Raw genomic sequence first — 16,272 nt, forward strand, 5'->3', positions numbered from 1 at the left:
ACCTGTAATTACCTATGCGACGTAATTAACTTCAAGCACTATTTACGTCTATATTAGAGCCCCCAAAGGATGGACGGAGTCCGTGGTCCCAAAAACCACCAACATGCGCATGACCAGTTTTACGAACCAACCCGACCACGGACACATTTCACTTGTCCACAAAAACTACACGCAATTTTCAGATTTTCAAGTACATAAAAAACTCTTCCCTTTGTTACAATACACAATATCACTTTCAATTTTATTCTTAGCGATTATAAAATTAACAGAAAATTAACAGAATGCTATATCATCTGCTTCCACGTTAGCGTAAGCTTAGGTTTTTTTTTATTTAATTCGCATTTAGATTTTAAACTTGAAATACCTGGTGTATGCCAGTTTCAGTCCTGTGTCACCTTAAGCGAGCGGGTTCGAAAACTGGGTATAAAAGTGGCGTCACTCGTACTGCATTGAGTTGAATTAATAAATGGAAGTAAACTGTTAAAACTAAGTTGAAATATGCGTATGGCACATTGTTATGTCAAGTGGAAATTTCACAATTTGATGTCAATTTTTACTGCTCCAAATCAACATTTGATAAGTGATACTCTTATACAATTTCAATTCCAATGGTTTTTGTATGTAAGAAAGAAGAGACATACGTGCCGCGACGGCTGTGATCAAAAATGGGGCGTCTCTGCAAGTTGACGAATGGAGTCATTCTCCCACGAGTCACAATGGCTCCTCGACCCCTCCTCGTGGAGAAACGGGAAGCAAAAAGAAAGTGAATTAAAGTTGCGACTTGGCATGGCTGGGTCTCGTGTGGCCTGATTAAGTTTCCTTTCATTTTGTGAGGCCCAGGCCTGGTCGCCCTGGCCGGAGCTAAATTCGCTTTTGAACCGAGTGGGTGGCGGGGGTTAACACCAGCGCAGCAGGAAGAACCTCGGGATGAACATGGAGTAAACCACTACCACAGATTTACGAAAAAACCGCTTACCAAATATAAGCCGCCCTGGAAACAAATAGGGCTTTGTTTTGTTTATCTTGGTGAAAATCGAGTCTGATCCCGGTTTTACTATCTCCTCATCCATCAGTTAAGCCGAAGCTATCTTCAGGTGCCACTGAAACGTTTCTTTATTTCTGCGTTGATATGCCCTTCGGTTTTCTACTCAAGCAATTTGCCATCCTGTATGTTGCCCAGAAATCTTCAGGCATTATTACAAGGTGATTATTTGCAAGATTTTATCGGTCCATGAGGGCCTCACAGATAAACATACTTCCAGAATTGAACGAGAAGATTATCTTAAAATCGCACTGTTGGGGAGCAGTAAGGGGAGGGGGACTGGCACTTCAAGGTGAAGAGGGTCAGTAGAGTTGTGTGTCGGGAGCCAATAAGTGCCGCGGTAAAGACTTTTTGTTTGGAGCTCCGTCCAAAGCTCTGCGATGTTCGTCGGTTCTGCACTCTGCGCAAGGCTGCCTTTTGAAAAGGAAAAAAAAGATTGGTCTAGATTTTACTTACTGAAAGAATGAGAGAGTGTAGTGCAAGCAGACAGGCCCTCAGACAGCGTGGCGTGCCATGGCAAGTCTCTCTCTCTCTCTCTCTCTCTCTCTCTCTCTCTCTCTCTCTCTCTCTCTCTCTCACTCACTCTCTCTCCCTTTCTCTTTCTGTCTCTTCCCCCCTCTCTCCCCCCTCTCTCCCCCTTCTCTTTGCCCTCTTCTGCTCCACCCCCCTCCAGCGCGAACGGATCGCGCGCCGTGAAGACTTTGTTATTCGACCCTGTTGCGTCACAACATTGAATGCATCCCGGACTCCACTCCGGTGCTGGAGAACTTGGGATTGTACCTGCGTGTGCGAGCCTGCGGGCTCGTTAGATACGGGCCAAACGTTAAGTGTATGTGGATTTGGCTTTCCTCTCATAATTACCTGTTTTTGATTTTAATTACATTGAGTGTTACGTCTGCACCACGAAAATAATTGACCATATTTAAGCCTGCAAACAGGTTACTGAACTTGGTTAAAATTACATATTCTGAGACAGACGTTGTCAAAGTAATGGAACATAGCGCACAGCCGCCAAACAACTTTGTCGCAGAAACTTATAAGATATGTTTGCACGACTCTGATGAGAGTGCACACATCTTAGAAAGTAGGAGGAGACATTCGGGCGGCGTCCTGCATCTCCGCGCGGTGCACTGGCCAGCCAGAGACCCCAAGGTGAGCAATGTGTTGTAAAAGTGTGTGTGAGTGTGTGTGTGTGTGAGCGCGTACGCGCGAGCGCGGTGCGGAGGGAGAAGGGGTCAAGGGGGACCCCCATTGCCCCGTTCCCTCCGCGGCCAGGTGAGCTCGGCGCCGAGGGGCGGGGTGGGGCGGTGGGCCCCAGGCGGCGGCGGCGGCAGCAGCAGCAGCCGCCTGGCCTGTTGGCTGGATCAGTGTCTGTCGCGGGCCCGCGTGCTCGAGTGCTACTCTCAGCTGCGGGGATCACTTGCTGCGAGCCGTGCCGAGTGAAGTGAGTGAAGTGACAGTGACTGAGGAGCCCCTCCATTCAAAGGGAGTTGTCAGATTATTTCGCGGTCACCAGCTTCATTATTCGCCCAGAAAACTTGTGTTTCCTTATTTTATTCCTTGGCTGGCGCTTTCGCACTGTTTCAGACGACAGCAGGTAGCAGCACTTTGTGTTGTGGTGATAACGTTAACACTCATTTTAGATTATTTTGAGATCAGCATATCACTTTGCTAGGATTAGCCTACGACAAGACAAAGCAAACGAGAATCGGTTTGGTTTTTCCCCGTCTCCATATCCGACTGCTGTTGATGTTCTCGCGTCCGGTTCCAAGACAGGTATTATGAGAGTTATTTGGCATATGTATCGGTTTGCCGGGGTTCAGCTCAGCGGCCGGGTCCGGTCCACACTGCGGCAGGGGTAGCGGCCCGCGGGCGTCTCGACACGTATCTGACAGCACGGCAACACCGGGGGATCTAACGCCAAAGTGAACGGGCGACATTCCGAACCGTATCCTTTCTGCCGTCTGAAAACGGGGGACATGGGCGGTCAGCAACCAGGGCAAGGCCTTCTGCTTGCATTCAACGAGGCGGGGCGGGGTATGCCTCAAAATCTCACTGTCCGAACTTTCTCTGCCTCATCGTTTCTCCCCATAGTGAAACACTTATTGACACTAACGATGTGACCTTCAACGTCTCTTGCCAAAAGACGTTAGCATCCCTATAATTAAATGCTAAGTTTCAGTGATATGTGAAGAACCATTTTAGAATTCTTGAATGTCAAACGAAGTGTTATGTTCATAAACATCACTGTCACCGACTTTCAAAAACTGTTTCTTTACTGGTCTGATTCTTTAATACTCCAAGTACAAGTATAGTGTGGTCCAACGCACACTGATCAACTAAGTGTTCAACTGCTCAACACTTCTAAGTGTGCAACTGCAAGTTGAATACTTGCAAGTGTGCAACTCCGTTGTAGTGCACTTGCATGTGTTAAACTGCGTAGGTGTGCACTTGCAAGTGTGCAACTCCTCGGTTGAACACTTCCTTAGATTGGACGCTTACTGTGTATGAAGTGCTCAACCGAAGAGTTGCACACTTGCAAGTGCACACCTACCGAGTTGCACACTTGCAAGTATTAAACTTGCAGTTGCACACTTGCAAGTATTTAACTTGCAGTTGCACACTTCGAAGTGTTGAGAAGTTGAACACTTAGTTTATCAGTGCAGCAGTTGTTTGTTTTATTTTTGTATAGTTGGTGAGAGTGATGTTTGTGAGCCCATTTTAGCTGAGGAATTGCAGGTCGTGGAATGCCCATCAATAGACCTGGATGTACATCTCATTCGCAAATGACTCCATGCAATGACTATGGGCCCGCCCGAGCAGGCGGGCGTCCACTTCGCTTTTGATTAAAAGCCACGCCTTCCGCGAGACGCTGCAACCTGAACGGCGCAGCCGCTGCACGCGCGGCCAGCCGCTCACCTTCAACTTCACACACAGCGTTGTATCGTGGAGTCACATAGCATGGTCCTGTACGCCTGGGTCCGTCCGTGCGTCGAAGCTCCGCGAGAAAAAGAAATAATGTCTTTCAGACCGAGATGCGTCTACATTTTTTTCACACCAAAATTAAGAGGCGCTGTTGCTGCCATTCTTTGGTTTCTCCTCGTCGACTGGGTTCGCCATTGTGTTTGGCAATCGCAATTAATTTCCTCCTTTGCAACGCGGCGCAGCAGAGGCCGTCGGAGAAAGGGGTCACTAGGTCTGAGTCATTGGCACCCCCTTTGCCACCGCTGCTGCCGCCTTTTGCGGGGGCGACCGGCTCCTGGACCTAAACTGATTCGTTGGGGGACGCTAAAATCAGCGTGTGCGTCTTTATTTGCACCCTCTCTAGTTCCGTTTTGGGTCGACGTAGCAACGCCGCAATCAATTACTTGTTGACTTTTATTTTCTACAAACGTTGACTCGGAAAAAGACGCGGTTAAGTCGTCGATAACTAATCGTCGTCTGCACCTTTAGAGCGATGGGAAACTTATGCAAGCTATAATGGACGTGGCACGTGAGAATCGCGGAGACAGGGTCTGCCTGCAAGGATATGGCTTTTACTTTAGCGTTCTTCTCCGGTGCGGCGGCAGAAAACCGCACAGATGCTTCCCATTCGTGGTGCTATGTCTTATTTGCATAACGATTGCAGTTGGCTCTGCGTTGCTCATTCATACATTGTGCGTCGCGTATCCAGGCGATGGGAGGGATATTTGCTCGTGCAGGGCAGGGCTCGATCGTTGGCGCTGTCGACTACGTACTAGCTTTTTGAAAACCTAGTGTTAATCTACGATGTTTTTCAAAAACTTCACTGAACTTAGCACTGTGCACTTAGCAATTTGCATTGCACTACCACCACCGTAATTCTTCCGAATATTTTAGTAACATTCACCATTTTATCCTAGAGGCCGATTTGAACCCTATCACATAGTAGCTCGTTTGATAGCTTTTTCCACGAGGAAACCCAAATTGTCACCAACTTTCCAAAGTTGTGCGTCTGAGAGGAAACAGTCACGAGCTGTTGAGTTTTCAGGGCCAGATCTGTCCGCACGGATGAGCTTCGCCCCGTGCGCCGCACGCGCGCGTCGTCATTAGGGAGTGATTGCTGTGCCGCCGAGGCGCGCATTTTGCGGAAGGCTTGCGAATATGTTATTTTAGCTCCGGAGTAGCGAAATACGAACAGCGCAACGGCGGCGCCAGCAGGGAGCACCTGCACGACCCCGCGATTACAGGGCGATGGTTATCGCCGTGGAGGCGTTGCTGTGTACAGGTACAGGTATCGGCGTCACCAGGGTCGCGACTGCGCCCGCCAATGATCTCTCCCTCGAATTTGGTACACACTTCTTGTAGTACTAGCTCACCAGACATGATGTTTGCTTTTTATGTCTTTCCTGAGCGTTCGCGTCGGTTGTAAATAGTTTCGACAGTGTAAGCGAAAGGTGTCATTTTCACGAAATGTTTTTGAGGCCCCACCGTATCGCGTTTACGATGACTGAGGGCTGAGCTCGCTCACAGTGAAAGCAGTCGTCGCACTCGGGCAGCGCTAGGCTGAACTAGGCCAGTAGTATAACCGTACTCTATCTTGCCAAAATAGTGCGCTGCTACCGGGCGTTACATACCAAACGTACGCGGCCGGCTAGCTAGGCAGGACGAAGGAAGTGACGAAGGATCTTTCGCCCCCTCTCTTGCTTCCCCTCTAATCTCTATCCCCTCCTTCTCCTATGAACTGTACGGGATATCGGTCTGTTGGAACCTCCCAGGATGTGGGAATTCCCCTTCATTGTCGCAGTTGTTTTGTTTGTAGCATTATTCACCTTTTAAATTTTAATTGCTCATCATAAGTTGTTGTCACATTTTCACGCGTGTGTACACTCATCTGCTGTACTCCATTTCAATTTGTCAATACATTTATTGAATCTTTTTGGGAAAAGGTCACTTTTTTTAGTGTGGTTTTTTACATCCATTTTGACGAAATAATCCCTTGTTAAATTAAAATTAGAGATATACACTCATGCACTCAAAAAGACTAGGGTTGGGGGAAGGGGCGAAGGGAAACAAGTGAAAATCAAAAATAGAATCGAAATTCTTCCTGCATGCTGTTTAAGCTTTTGAGGTGCACTGCGTCGGTCGCCTACTCCTCCGCCTGTTTTTTTTTGGCAATTGCATCAGTGCAGAGGGGGTATAGCGGCGCGAGGTTACATGCATAGGGCATTTCCAGCAGCGATGGCGCGGCAGCTGGGCTGCGGTCTTAGCCTCATCTAACCTGGCGTAGCGTGGCGTAGCATGGCGTAGCGTGGCGTGGCGGGTTGACCAACGCCTAGCAGAACTGGGAATTGAAACTCCTCGTCCTCTCTAAGCGCCGCGCTGCTGGTTCGCGCGCCACAGCTGTGCTCATTACAACACACGCTTCAAGAAGTTTTTGGGAAGCCATGTCCTCGCGCAGGGGTCACGTGACGGACAGCACAGTCGTCTATTAGAAAACTAATCTATTTTTTTTCCTTGTCTCCTGAGCCACTGGCCCGGTATTGTTTAGAAGTGTTCGAAGGCCGACGGGTGCTGGCGGCGTCGTCTGCAGCGGTGTCGCGAGCGTCAAAACAGCTTTTGGCAGCTGAATGTGCAGTTAGCACCGAACAAAAGGCGCTGAGGTCGGGTCGGTTGCCTCACGGATTAATTACGTTTGAACCAGAGGAAGGGGAGATTCTAATTTGGTTATCTTAAGTAGTACTCAGTGCATACACTTTGTAAGAAGCTTGCGCAACATACTTCTTTCGACTTATCAATTCGTTTTCCTGTGTTATCGATTTGAGGCTTTTAGCCCAACCACTCCTGATTGTATGAAATATATATTGAATGGGCAAAATATCCGCGGAAATATTAATATCATCCTAAAACTGCATGGGTAAGACCAAAGTCCTGCACTGCTCCCGCCTGTGGATGTCGACTTGGCGCCCGTCCGAAATCGGCTTGTGGGGTGGGAGATGCTCTAAGACGTAACTTTCTCCCACTTCCCATACGTTTATTTTGGACGCTAAGTAGGCATCCCAGAAGAAAACTGTGCGGGCAATGCCCCCTTAGAGTTAGACTGTAAATAATGAAACTGTATGTCTTATACTGATTTACGCCACCATTAATTTTGCGAAGTAATCGAATGAGCCTAGTTTGAAGCGACAGCTAATGTAGTCTTAATAATTTCGTACCATAACAATTGCTTTACTTTAGTGCCGTAACATTTTTTCCCACCTTCCGCAACACAGCAAAGTCAGCGCCCTGTCGCACGGCTGAGAATAATACCACCTGCTTGCCCCTACCGGAAAGTGTTGTCATATTGCGATGTTTACGACCCCTCTCTCTCTCTCTCTGTCTCGCAGCTATCGGAGGAGTAGCGCCTCACTGGGACCGAGCCCGCTCTAGTCTAGTCCAGTCTCTTACCACACCGCCGCAATGCACGTGTAATTAGGCCCCTAGCTGGTCCACCATTGCGCGGCATTTCGGAAATCACCACTAGAGAAAAAAAACAACAAACTGCGTGCGGTCGGTTGGTGAAAGCAATTTAACCACCGACGTCCTATACACTCTTGCAGGTTTAACATTGGGACAGCTCTCTAAACTATGTGAGCTCTACTGCACTCATAAAAATGTATAGTGTTACGATTATATTGCTGCTAAAACATTTGCTATATTAGAATAACTAATTTTCGGAGCTGTACGACGAAAAGTTAACTGTTCTAAAGCCATTCTAGAGCAAAACGGTTGAACAACATCGCTAACTTTTAGTTGCTTGGCTCCGCAAGGTTTAGGTATCCATACATAGATAATATTTTTAGCTGCCCAGATTAATCCTTTCTCTGAGTGAAAAATGTTAAGGCAAGGCGATATGCACGGGTGTGCGATTCCTCATGTTCGAACTGTCAAAAATGTCACCCAGACCATTTAAACATTTTAGTAGCACACGCACACACACTCGCCCCAGCTCGAGGGGGCAATAACTCCGGGAATCATGTGTACACCTGTCTGGGAATCATCAGGATAAAAATTGATCAAAATCAAAAGAAATCGCTTAGAATAAGCGGGAAACTAGAGAAATAAGTACAAATCCGTCGAAATAAGCGTTTTATACCACTAAAACCCCCCGAAAAACCTATGTAATAATTATAAGCGGACGGGAATCACCGGGAATCAAGAATTTCGGGAATCATGTGTACACTTCAAAAGGGAGTTATTGCCCCCTCGCCCCAGCTACGTGACTGCACCTTGTGGCCCGTGCAACAAGGTCGGGCACGTTGCTGGAGCGCCAGGCGGAGTAGCGGCGCGCGATGCAACTTGATGTGGAGACACTTAGCACTGCCGCTGAAGCTCTTCTTTTCTTACGTCATTTCGGGCGTACATTTTAGCAAAGCCCTTGATAAATATCGGTTATTTTTTTTATCGGAATTTACTAGTATATCGTAAAAAGAATTATGTCGTCCGATGTGTTTTCATGGTGGCTTGGTTTTGATGGAAGGGGTGCAGGGCCAGTATGAGACGATGAGACGAGGTGGACGACAAGGTTTTTGGCTACCAGCCAGATAATTTAACCACACACAGCTTGTGAATAATTGTCAATTGTGCACATGCGTACACATACCTTGTATACGCTGTTAAGGGGGGTCAGGACAAAAAAAAATGATTTTCGGTTTTATTTTTTAAAAAATTCTCTGACTCTTCCTGAGTCTATAGCTGTTTAGTTTGTAAAGAAATTCTAAAAATTGTGACCGTGGGATTTTTTCTTGTGAAGAGTCAAACCTGAAATTGCCCATTAACGCCAACTTCAGATGCGTTTTTCTCTGAACTTTACTTTTCAACCTTGCGCGCAGAGTTTCTCCTACACCCTTAACGCCACAGCTATGAAACTTTGCAGGCTTCACTTTTACAGTATTTTCAACAACTTGTCACAGGATTTTTTCAAAATTCCTACCCATTGATTTTTTAAAAAATGTTATAGGGGTGAAAACGGCACGATTTTGGTCATGAAACTTAAATTTGTCATTAAAAATCAGCAAGTGAGAATATCAAGAAAATCCTGTGACAAGTTTTAGGTATTCATATGACTAACTTACAGGAAAAGTTTCAGCGTTGTAGTGCAAACCATAACCGAGAAACCTTGCGCGCAAGATTTTTAACTGTTTTGTAACACTTTACTAGAATTGTCGTTCAGGGTGACTCTTGAGAGTTAGGATACTTTTTGAGCCTGGAAAATGGTCACAATAGACCAATTGTTAAATGCTTTACCCTGTGGACAGTCCCACACTCACCATATCCCTACAGGACACATGGTTTTAGAGCCCTAGAATTGACAAAATTTTGTCCTGACCCCCCTTAAGCTGTTAGAGCTTGCTGACTGCACTCAGGAAGCCGTATTCTTGGTTCAAGAGCCAAATTCTCTTAATTGAATACAGAGCAAAGTGAAAAATGCTTTTCATTCGATTAAGAGAATTTCGGTCTTGAACCAAGAATACGGCTTCCTGAGTGCAGTTAGCAAGCTCTACGACTGCTTTCAGTAGAGACCACAATAACCCAGGCTGCAGAACCGTCCACTCGCCTTGCTCGATTGCTTGTTTTTCAATTCGCTAATCCGAAGGTTGGGAAAAAGAAAATATGCGAAGGGAATCCTAAAAAGAAAGAGGAAAAGACGGGCGTGGTCACGGGGTAAACTGCAGCGGCTGCAGCTCCTGCCACCACCGCTGGAATCCAGGGGGACCTGGAGTTACAACACCACGGCCGGCGAGTGCGAGGAGAGGGGGAGGGGGTATAATATGTGAGCTCACGGGGCGTTCCTCCTCCTTCTGGAGGAAACAGGTCCGAGTCAAGGTACGACAAGGTCAGCGGCTGGCCCTCCACAAGCGTCACGGCCTCGGCGTCGTGTGACGCGGAGCAGACCGCGCTTTAGGGAAGCTGCACGACATGGTGAAAAAAATCAAAGCATCATTGTACCTATGCTAATGGGATGGGGGCTGTAGGGGATCAATTAAATGTTTCTTCAAGTCATAACGCAGTTTGCTTTTGCGCATGAGGTTGGCTGTCGGGCGTCGACCGACGCGGGGCGCACACTGGCGCACGGTTGGGTGATTGGACGGATCAGATCAGGGCGTTGAGGTGTTCTGCTCGTCTGGAGCCGCGGCGGGGTGCGGCGAGGTCCTCCAGCCGGCCCGGCGGCCGCTGGCCCAGCCCAGAGGGTTTCGCGGACGCGTTATTCAGGTCAGAGTTGCTCAACCCTGCACGACCAGCCGTCCGGCCCCAGTAAAACAGGTGATTGGCGTTCTGATCAAGTACCTCTCCGGGTAAATGCGCTGGAAAAAAGGAGAGCGTGGATGCGCAAGGATTGTGTTCATAGTGTAAATATGCAAGGTACATGTTTGGACATACGATTGCCCTTAGGCCCGTAGGTTGCTGGCTAGCGGTGGTGTGCTTTGCCTCGCCAGTGCTTTAAAGAACATTGGTGGAATTGTTGTTATCAAAGCCTCTACAAAAGCATCGCAGGAATGGTTTGGGAAACGAATATGATAACGGTCTCGATGTGCAGGCTCTGCGCAATCAAACGGTTGGGAAATGCAACGCCTCACCGCACGCGTCCCTCTATTTACTACTCCTTAGGCAAGGTCCGGGCCGCGGTGCTGACGTCAGGCAGACTTGCCAGCAAAAGCTGCGTTGTTGTTCTTATCTTTTCGAAAATTAATATTCCTGGAGCCTTTGCTCGTATTGGTGACATCGTCTGCTTGGGGAAGTCTGACATGATACCGATCTCTTGAGTTGATTCAAAAGTTTCATGCTGATTCTACCAAGAAAAAATTACAAGTATTGGATCAACATTGTTGACCGAGTCCTTCTGCCGGGCCACGCGTGCTGAGGTTCGTTTCGGCTTTGTCTTCGTCTAGGTGAAGCAAGCTGACCTATGCGCGGGAAAAAAACAGGTGGAGAGGGGGTAGGGGTAAGCGGCTGGCCAGGGAAAAGGGCGTACATGTCGTGCCCTGTGTATAAGCTGTTGTGCCACCGGCGACCCGAGCTAGCTCCGCCGGAGACCCCGACTGTTTAAGCAACGGGGTTGTTTAATGCTGTCGGTTTTACTCGCCTCGCCGCATTATTTGCCATTAGCTTAAAATAATCACAGTTAAAAATAAAAATGGACAAAAAAATGCAAGAGGTTACACTGGAAATGCAAGTGTGTGAATGTCGCTCACCTGCAGGTGAGCGACATTCACACACTTGCATTTCCAGTGTAAACACCGGCAGTCAACTGGTTCAAACAATTAGCAACTCTCAAAGTCAGTGCACTTCCCTTCAGTGCCCCTAAACAAAATCTCTACTGCTGTAAATTATGTTCATTTTGTGTGTTTAAAAAAATAAGGCGAAAAGTAAAGTTTTGTGTGTTATTTTGTTGTCTAGGATGGCGCCGATAGGACAGTTGCCGCAGCCCTTCCTGGAGCCTGATCGGGTGCCGAAGCCTACGGATCGGGACAAGGATGTGGCTACCATCAGGGCTTGGGTCAACACACAAACCCACCTGCCGCCCCTCACAGGTGAGCATCGAGAATCTAGCCTTGCCAAAGCTCTCTCAAACTCGAGCGCTATGAGAGCCTATGGGTGAGATTTGAAAACGTACATTGACACAATATGTTCTAATTCGCAGATGACCACTTGCTCCTGTTCCTGCACAGTTGTAACTACGCACAGGACCGCACCCAGAAGACCATCGACAGTTACTTCACCACGCGCACCAACGAAACTTATCTGTTCAGCGACAAAGACCCCCGATCCGGGGACCTGAAACACGTCTTCGGAGTCGCGTAAGAACACTGTTTAGCTTTAGAGCAGTTACAGAGATAACTCTGAAATCGGAACTAAATCTCACATTTTCGTGATTTTTGAGAATTTGTAAAATCAAGCCTTTTGTTCGGCTGACTAAAGCATCTAAAACTGCTAACAAAAAACGATAATGAAGATACTATTAATAATAATAATTACCACACACGCCTGCAGGGCCATGATATGATTTTCTCTTTCTGATTGAACTTTTATATCAACACACAGGGAGCTCGTGGCTTGTCCGGAGCGCACCAAGGAGGGCTACGGCGTACTGCTCTACCGCCTGACTGACTTCGACCCATCCCACGTCGACCTGCTCCAGGGCATGAAGTCGTTTTTTGCTTTCAACGACGTTCGCCTCAGCGAGGACGGCGTTATACCCGGCTACGTGGTCGTCTTCGACATGCGTGGCATCACTCTGTCGCACCTGGCCATCGTGACGCTCTCTGGCATCCGCAAGTTCATGCACTATATCCAGGTAAAAGAAGTAGGCAGTGGCGCAGCCGCGCCTGGCGTGAGGTGCTGTTCGGTCTGCTGTGTCAGTTTGGCTGCCTACTTGTACGGCGTTCCGTCAGATAGTGCGCGTGTGCCGGGTGTATCTCTGAATGCGCTCCACATTGGCGGAATTTTATATTCGCTTGGCTCTCGGGGACCATGGTGACTTTCCGGCAAATAGAGTAGGCAAAGACGCAACGCATTTAAAGAAACACTCGGTACTGTAAGTTTACGTAGTTAAAGAAACACTCGGTACTGTAAGTTCACTATGAACAGTTTTTTAGAGTGCACGTTAAATACCTTCAAAACGAGGGGGCAATAACTCCGGGAATCATGTGTACACTTGCCTGGGAATCACTAGGAAAAAAATTAACAGAAATCAACAGAAATCGCTTAAACTAAGCGGGAAACTAGTGGAACTGACACAAATTAGTCGAAACAAGCGTTTTCTGCCACTAGAAAACTCGAGAAAAACTAAGGAATGATTATTAGCCGACGGGAATCACTGGGAATCAAGTATTTCGGGAATCATGTGTACATATCAAAAAGGAGTTATTGTCCCCTCGCTTCAAAATGTACTTCCGTGTGGATGTAGTAAAATTTGCGTAGTCATTGGAATCAGAGAGGGATTTGATTTGATTTATTTTTTGCATAGTAGGTACAAAGGGACTATTAAGTCCTACGAGAGTGCCATTAGTACTTTTCAATGATTTTAATCGACTGTGATTGGATCCAATTACAAAGCACAGAAAACGAGAGACAGGCAGAGAGAGAGAGAGAGAGAGAGAGAGAGAGAGAGAGAGAGAGAGAGAGAGACAGAGAGAGAGAAACACTTAACGGTGATGTCAATGCATTTCCTAACTCTGTATTATTATTTTTTTTTCAGGAATGTCACCCATGCCGGCTTAAGGCTATTCACGTTATCAATACTGTGAAGTGGTTTGACAAGATTCTAACCATCATTAAGCCCTTTGTGAAAAGCGAGCTTCTGCAAATGGTACGCGTGTGATGGTTTTGTTTAGGTTGCCAGTTTGAGGCAACTAAATACTTTTTTTGTCCAATGACAATATAAATAACTGAAATAACCAACGTCTTATTATGTTTGTTTTGCCTGTAGCTGTCAATGCATGGAGAAGACCTCAGTACCATGTTCAAGACTATCCCCCAGAGCGTCCTGCCTGCTGATTATGGTGGAAAAGCTCCTCTCTGTAAGGAGCTTCATGGTGAGTTCACAACCTTGTTCAATCATGCTAACAACTATAGATGTATCTAGTTATAAACGCACTTTTGTTTTGTAATTTTCAGATGCACATGTTAAGCTGATGGTGGATAAGTACACTCTATGGCTGAAACAAGAGGAATCACTTCGTGTAGATGAAAAGAAACGGCCTGACAAATGCAAGATTCCGAAGTTTAACACTATGGAAGGTTCATTCCGTTCCTTAGCAATCGACTAAAGTACAAATTTAGTTTATTGGTAATTCGTTATTTTAAATTCACTGGCTTCACTGCCTTTTTTCTGTTTCAAAACGAAACAGTCTGTACCATTTTTGTTTTTTCGTTGTTTTGTATTATTTTTTCGTTTCTCACTGCGGTACTTTGAACATAAGTTTAAGTTTTATTTTCATCTTGCAAAATTAATTGAATGTGTAACTAAGATAATCCGCACTTCAATGTGCGATCACCCTCCTCTCGTACTTTCCCTCGCAATTTTGTGATCCTGATACTTCTTTTAAACTGTGATCAATATTCTCCATTACTAGATTTATGACATTGTAATGAAATGTGCTGGACACATCACATTACTGTTTAGTTTGCTGCATTCGTTGTTTCATTGTTAAATGAGCTACATTTTCATGAAAATCAAATTATCAGTAGAACGCCCAATAAATCTTTTCAAATCTAAACTTGTTTTACACTTGGAAAGAAAAGCGTCTAATTGACTGTGACATTTAGGGTACGATACTATGGAAGACTGAGTTCAATATTTCACTGATCTGAGAGCTGATATTGGACGGTTCTTTTTGATTTCAATTTTCGAATCACCTTTCGTCAATTCGATGTCAAAACGTCCCGAAATCGTTTTTTACTGGTCTGTTGCGACACTTTCGCATTTTACCACTGAACTTTCGCTTTCTAAAAAATGGAACACAAAAATCTATACGGAAACGTTCTTTTTTATTATTAGCGCACTGGGTTATCCTACAGACCGCCACCACCCATACTAGAAATAACGGTTATAAAGCCGAGCCTACTGACCGATCGGCCCTTAACCCCAGCTCATGTTTTTGAACATTTTATAAATGCTTACACTTTTACTCGCGCACGAGGATGCAGCCTATCCCGATCCTAATTCCTCTAACTTTCTACAACACTCAGTATTGTAGCAGTAAACCCTCTTCCCGCCAAAGCCTAGAAAAGCATTCTAGCTGTCATAATTGCATATTTGTGTGCGGTTCGGACTGTAGCGTATAGCGGTAATTTATCGCTCCTGTAGGCGCATCAAAATGTGAGAATCTTTTATGGTCGTTGTTCCATCAATTTGTATAAAATTTGTCGAACTTGGAATTCGGAATAACAGTGAATTCTCTGGAAACCCAAGTGTGTACTTGAATGCAAGAATATTCTGCATACCTACATGTATGCAGAATGTTCTGTGTTCTTGGCAAGTATGCAGGAGATAGTGTGGCCAAGTACACACACTGCCAAGTACACGGAATATTCTGCATACATGTAGGTATGCCGAGGGGGAATCATCAGGATTAAAATTAATCAAAATCAACAGAAATCGCTTAAAATAATCGGGAAACTAGTGAAACTCGTACAAAGTAGTCGAAATAAGCGTTTTCTACCACTTGAAAACCTAAGAAATGAATAAAAGTGGACGGGAATCACTGGGAATCATTCATTTCGGGAATCACGCGTACACTTCAAAAGGGAGTTATTGCCCCCTCGAGGTATGCAGAATATTCTGCATTCAAGTACACACTTGGGTTTCCAGAGTTTAAGACGGGTGCCGTGGTGTTACACTTCATAACACTGAACAGTAGGGCTGATTCATGTGGGTGATGGTCGGATGTAAATTGTCGCCCGTCGACAAACACTAACACACGGCAGACCACAAAAGCGCCGCCGGTGGTGAATCTCTTTTCGCATCACCGGTGCCCTGAAGTGAGTCATAGTCTTATCCTTCAGGATGGCGTGCATTCCACGAACTTAGTGTGACACGCTGCCGACTAGCGTGTCTACCTGGATGGACAAAAAAGGCTAGGTAGAATAATTGACGGTCGGCTTTCCCACTGCGGATGGTCGCTCCATTTTTTGTTTGTAAAACTTTTCTTGAAAACCCCTCACAACCCCGTGTTGCATTGTTGATTTTTCTTTTCCTGTCGTCAAATTTCTCGGTCCCCTCTTAGATTGCTCCTAAAATATCTCGGGTATTTCTAAGATTTTCGCATGTTTTGAGTTGCTGCGGGTTTCGTTGTTTTGTAGCGTTTACCCCCCCCCCACGAAGCATCTCGCCGTGGCGTGGAGTATTCTCTCAGCGCAGAGGCGATACCCCCTGCTAGAGTGCGATGCCCCCCTCCCTCCCCTGGGCTATCAGCTGTTGCGGTGAGGCCCGGTAAGACCGTAGAGTAGAGAGATATCTCTGAACACTGTTGGCCCGGCTAAGCCCGGGCATAGAGTAGAGTGCGAGCCTTTCTCGCATTGCTGATGTGGCGAAGTGGACTATCGAACAATATTCAAATTACTTCTCACAACCACCGACATTTCATTTTTCGCAGTTCGCTGGTGTACGACAAGATACGCGTCAGTTTGTCGGCAAGCCTCTGCATTGCGCGCCGTGTTGCGGGTTTGCCTATCCTCGACTCGGCGGGCGCACGGGTGAGAGGTGAGGAGGGGACCCCTCTTCTCCTCAT

General features: G+C 46.4%; 2 protein-coding genes across 8 annotated transcripts in view; one reads left to right on the forward strand and one right to left on the reverse strand.

Annotated features, from left to right (window-relative positions):
* Positions 1-16,272, reverse strand: part of LOC113217891 (alpha-tocopherol transfer protein-like) — a 38,157-nt gene that overhangs the window by 16,608 nt on the left and 5,277 nt on the right. The gene's annotated exons all lie outside the window — the stretch shown is intronic.
* LOC113217904 (alpha-tocopherol transfer protein-like) overlaps positions 1-16,272 on the forward strand; it is a 33,611-nt gene that overhangs the window by 14,183 nt on the left and 3,156 nt on the right. Inside the window, exons 1-7 of one of the 7 annotated variants that reach the window (XM_026437990.2) lie at positions 2,340-2,486; positions 11,438-11,571; positions 11,682-11,838; positions 12,083-12,335; positions 13,239-13,349; positions 13,470-13,575; positions 13,658-14,259. In XM_026437990.2, the coding sequence (XP_026293775.1) occupies positions 11,439-11,571; positions 11,682-11,838; positions 12,083-12,335; positions 13,239-13,349; positions 13,470-13,575; positions 13,658-13,809 (912 nt within the window). In that variant the 5' untranslated portion in view covers positions 2,340-2,486; position 11,438 and the 3' untranslated portion in view covers positions 13,810-14,259. Of the gene's footprint in view, positions 1-2,339; positions 2,487-10,106; positions 10,304-11,437; positions 11,572-11,681; positions 11,839-12,082; positions 12,336-13,238; positions 13,350-13,469; positions 13,576-13,657; positions 14,260-16,272 lie in introns of those variants that run through there. The other 6 variants (XM_052273829.1, XM_052273828.1, XM_052273825.1 and 3 more) reach the window with 6 other exon arrangements.

This window comes from Frankliniella occidentalis, unplaced genomic scaffold (assembly GCF_000697945.3).
Source record: "Frankliniella occidentalis isolate FOCC.00 unplaced genomic scaffold, Focc_3.1 Scaffold304, whole genome shotgun sequence".
Classification (NCBI taxonomy): Eukaryota; Metazoa; Arthropoda; class Insecta; order Thysanoptera; family Thripidae; genus Frankliniella; species Frankliniella occidentalis.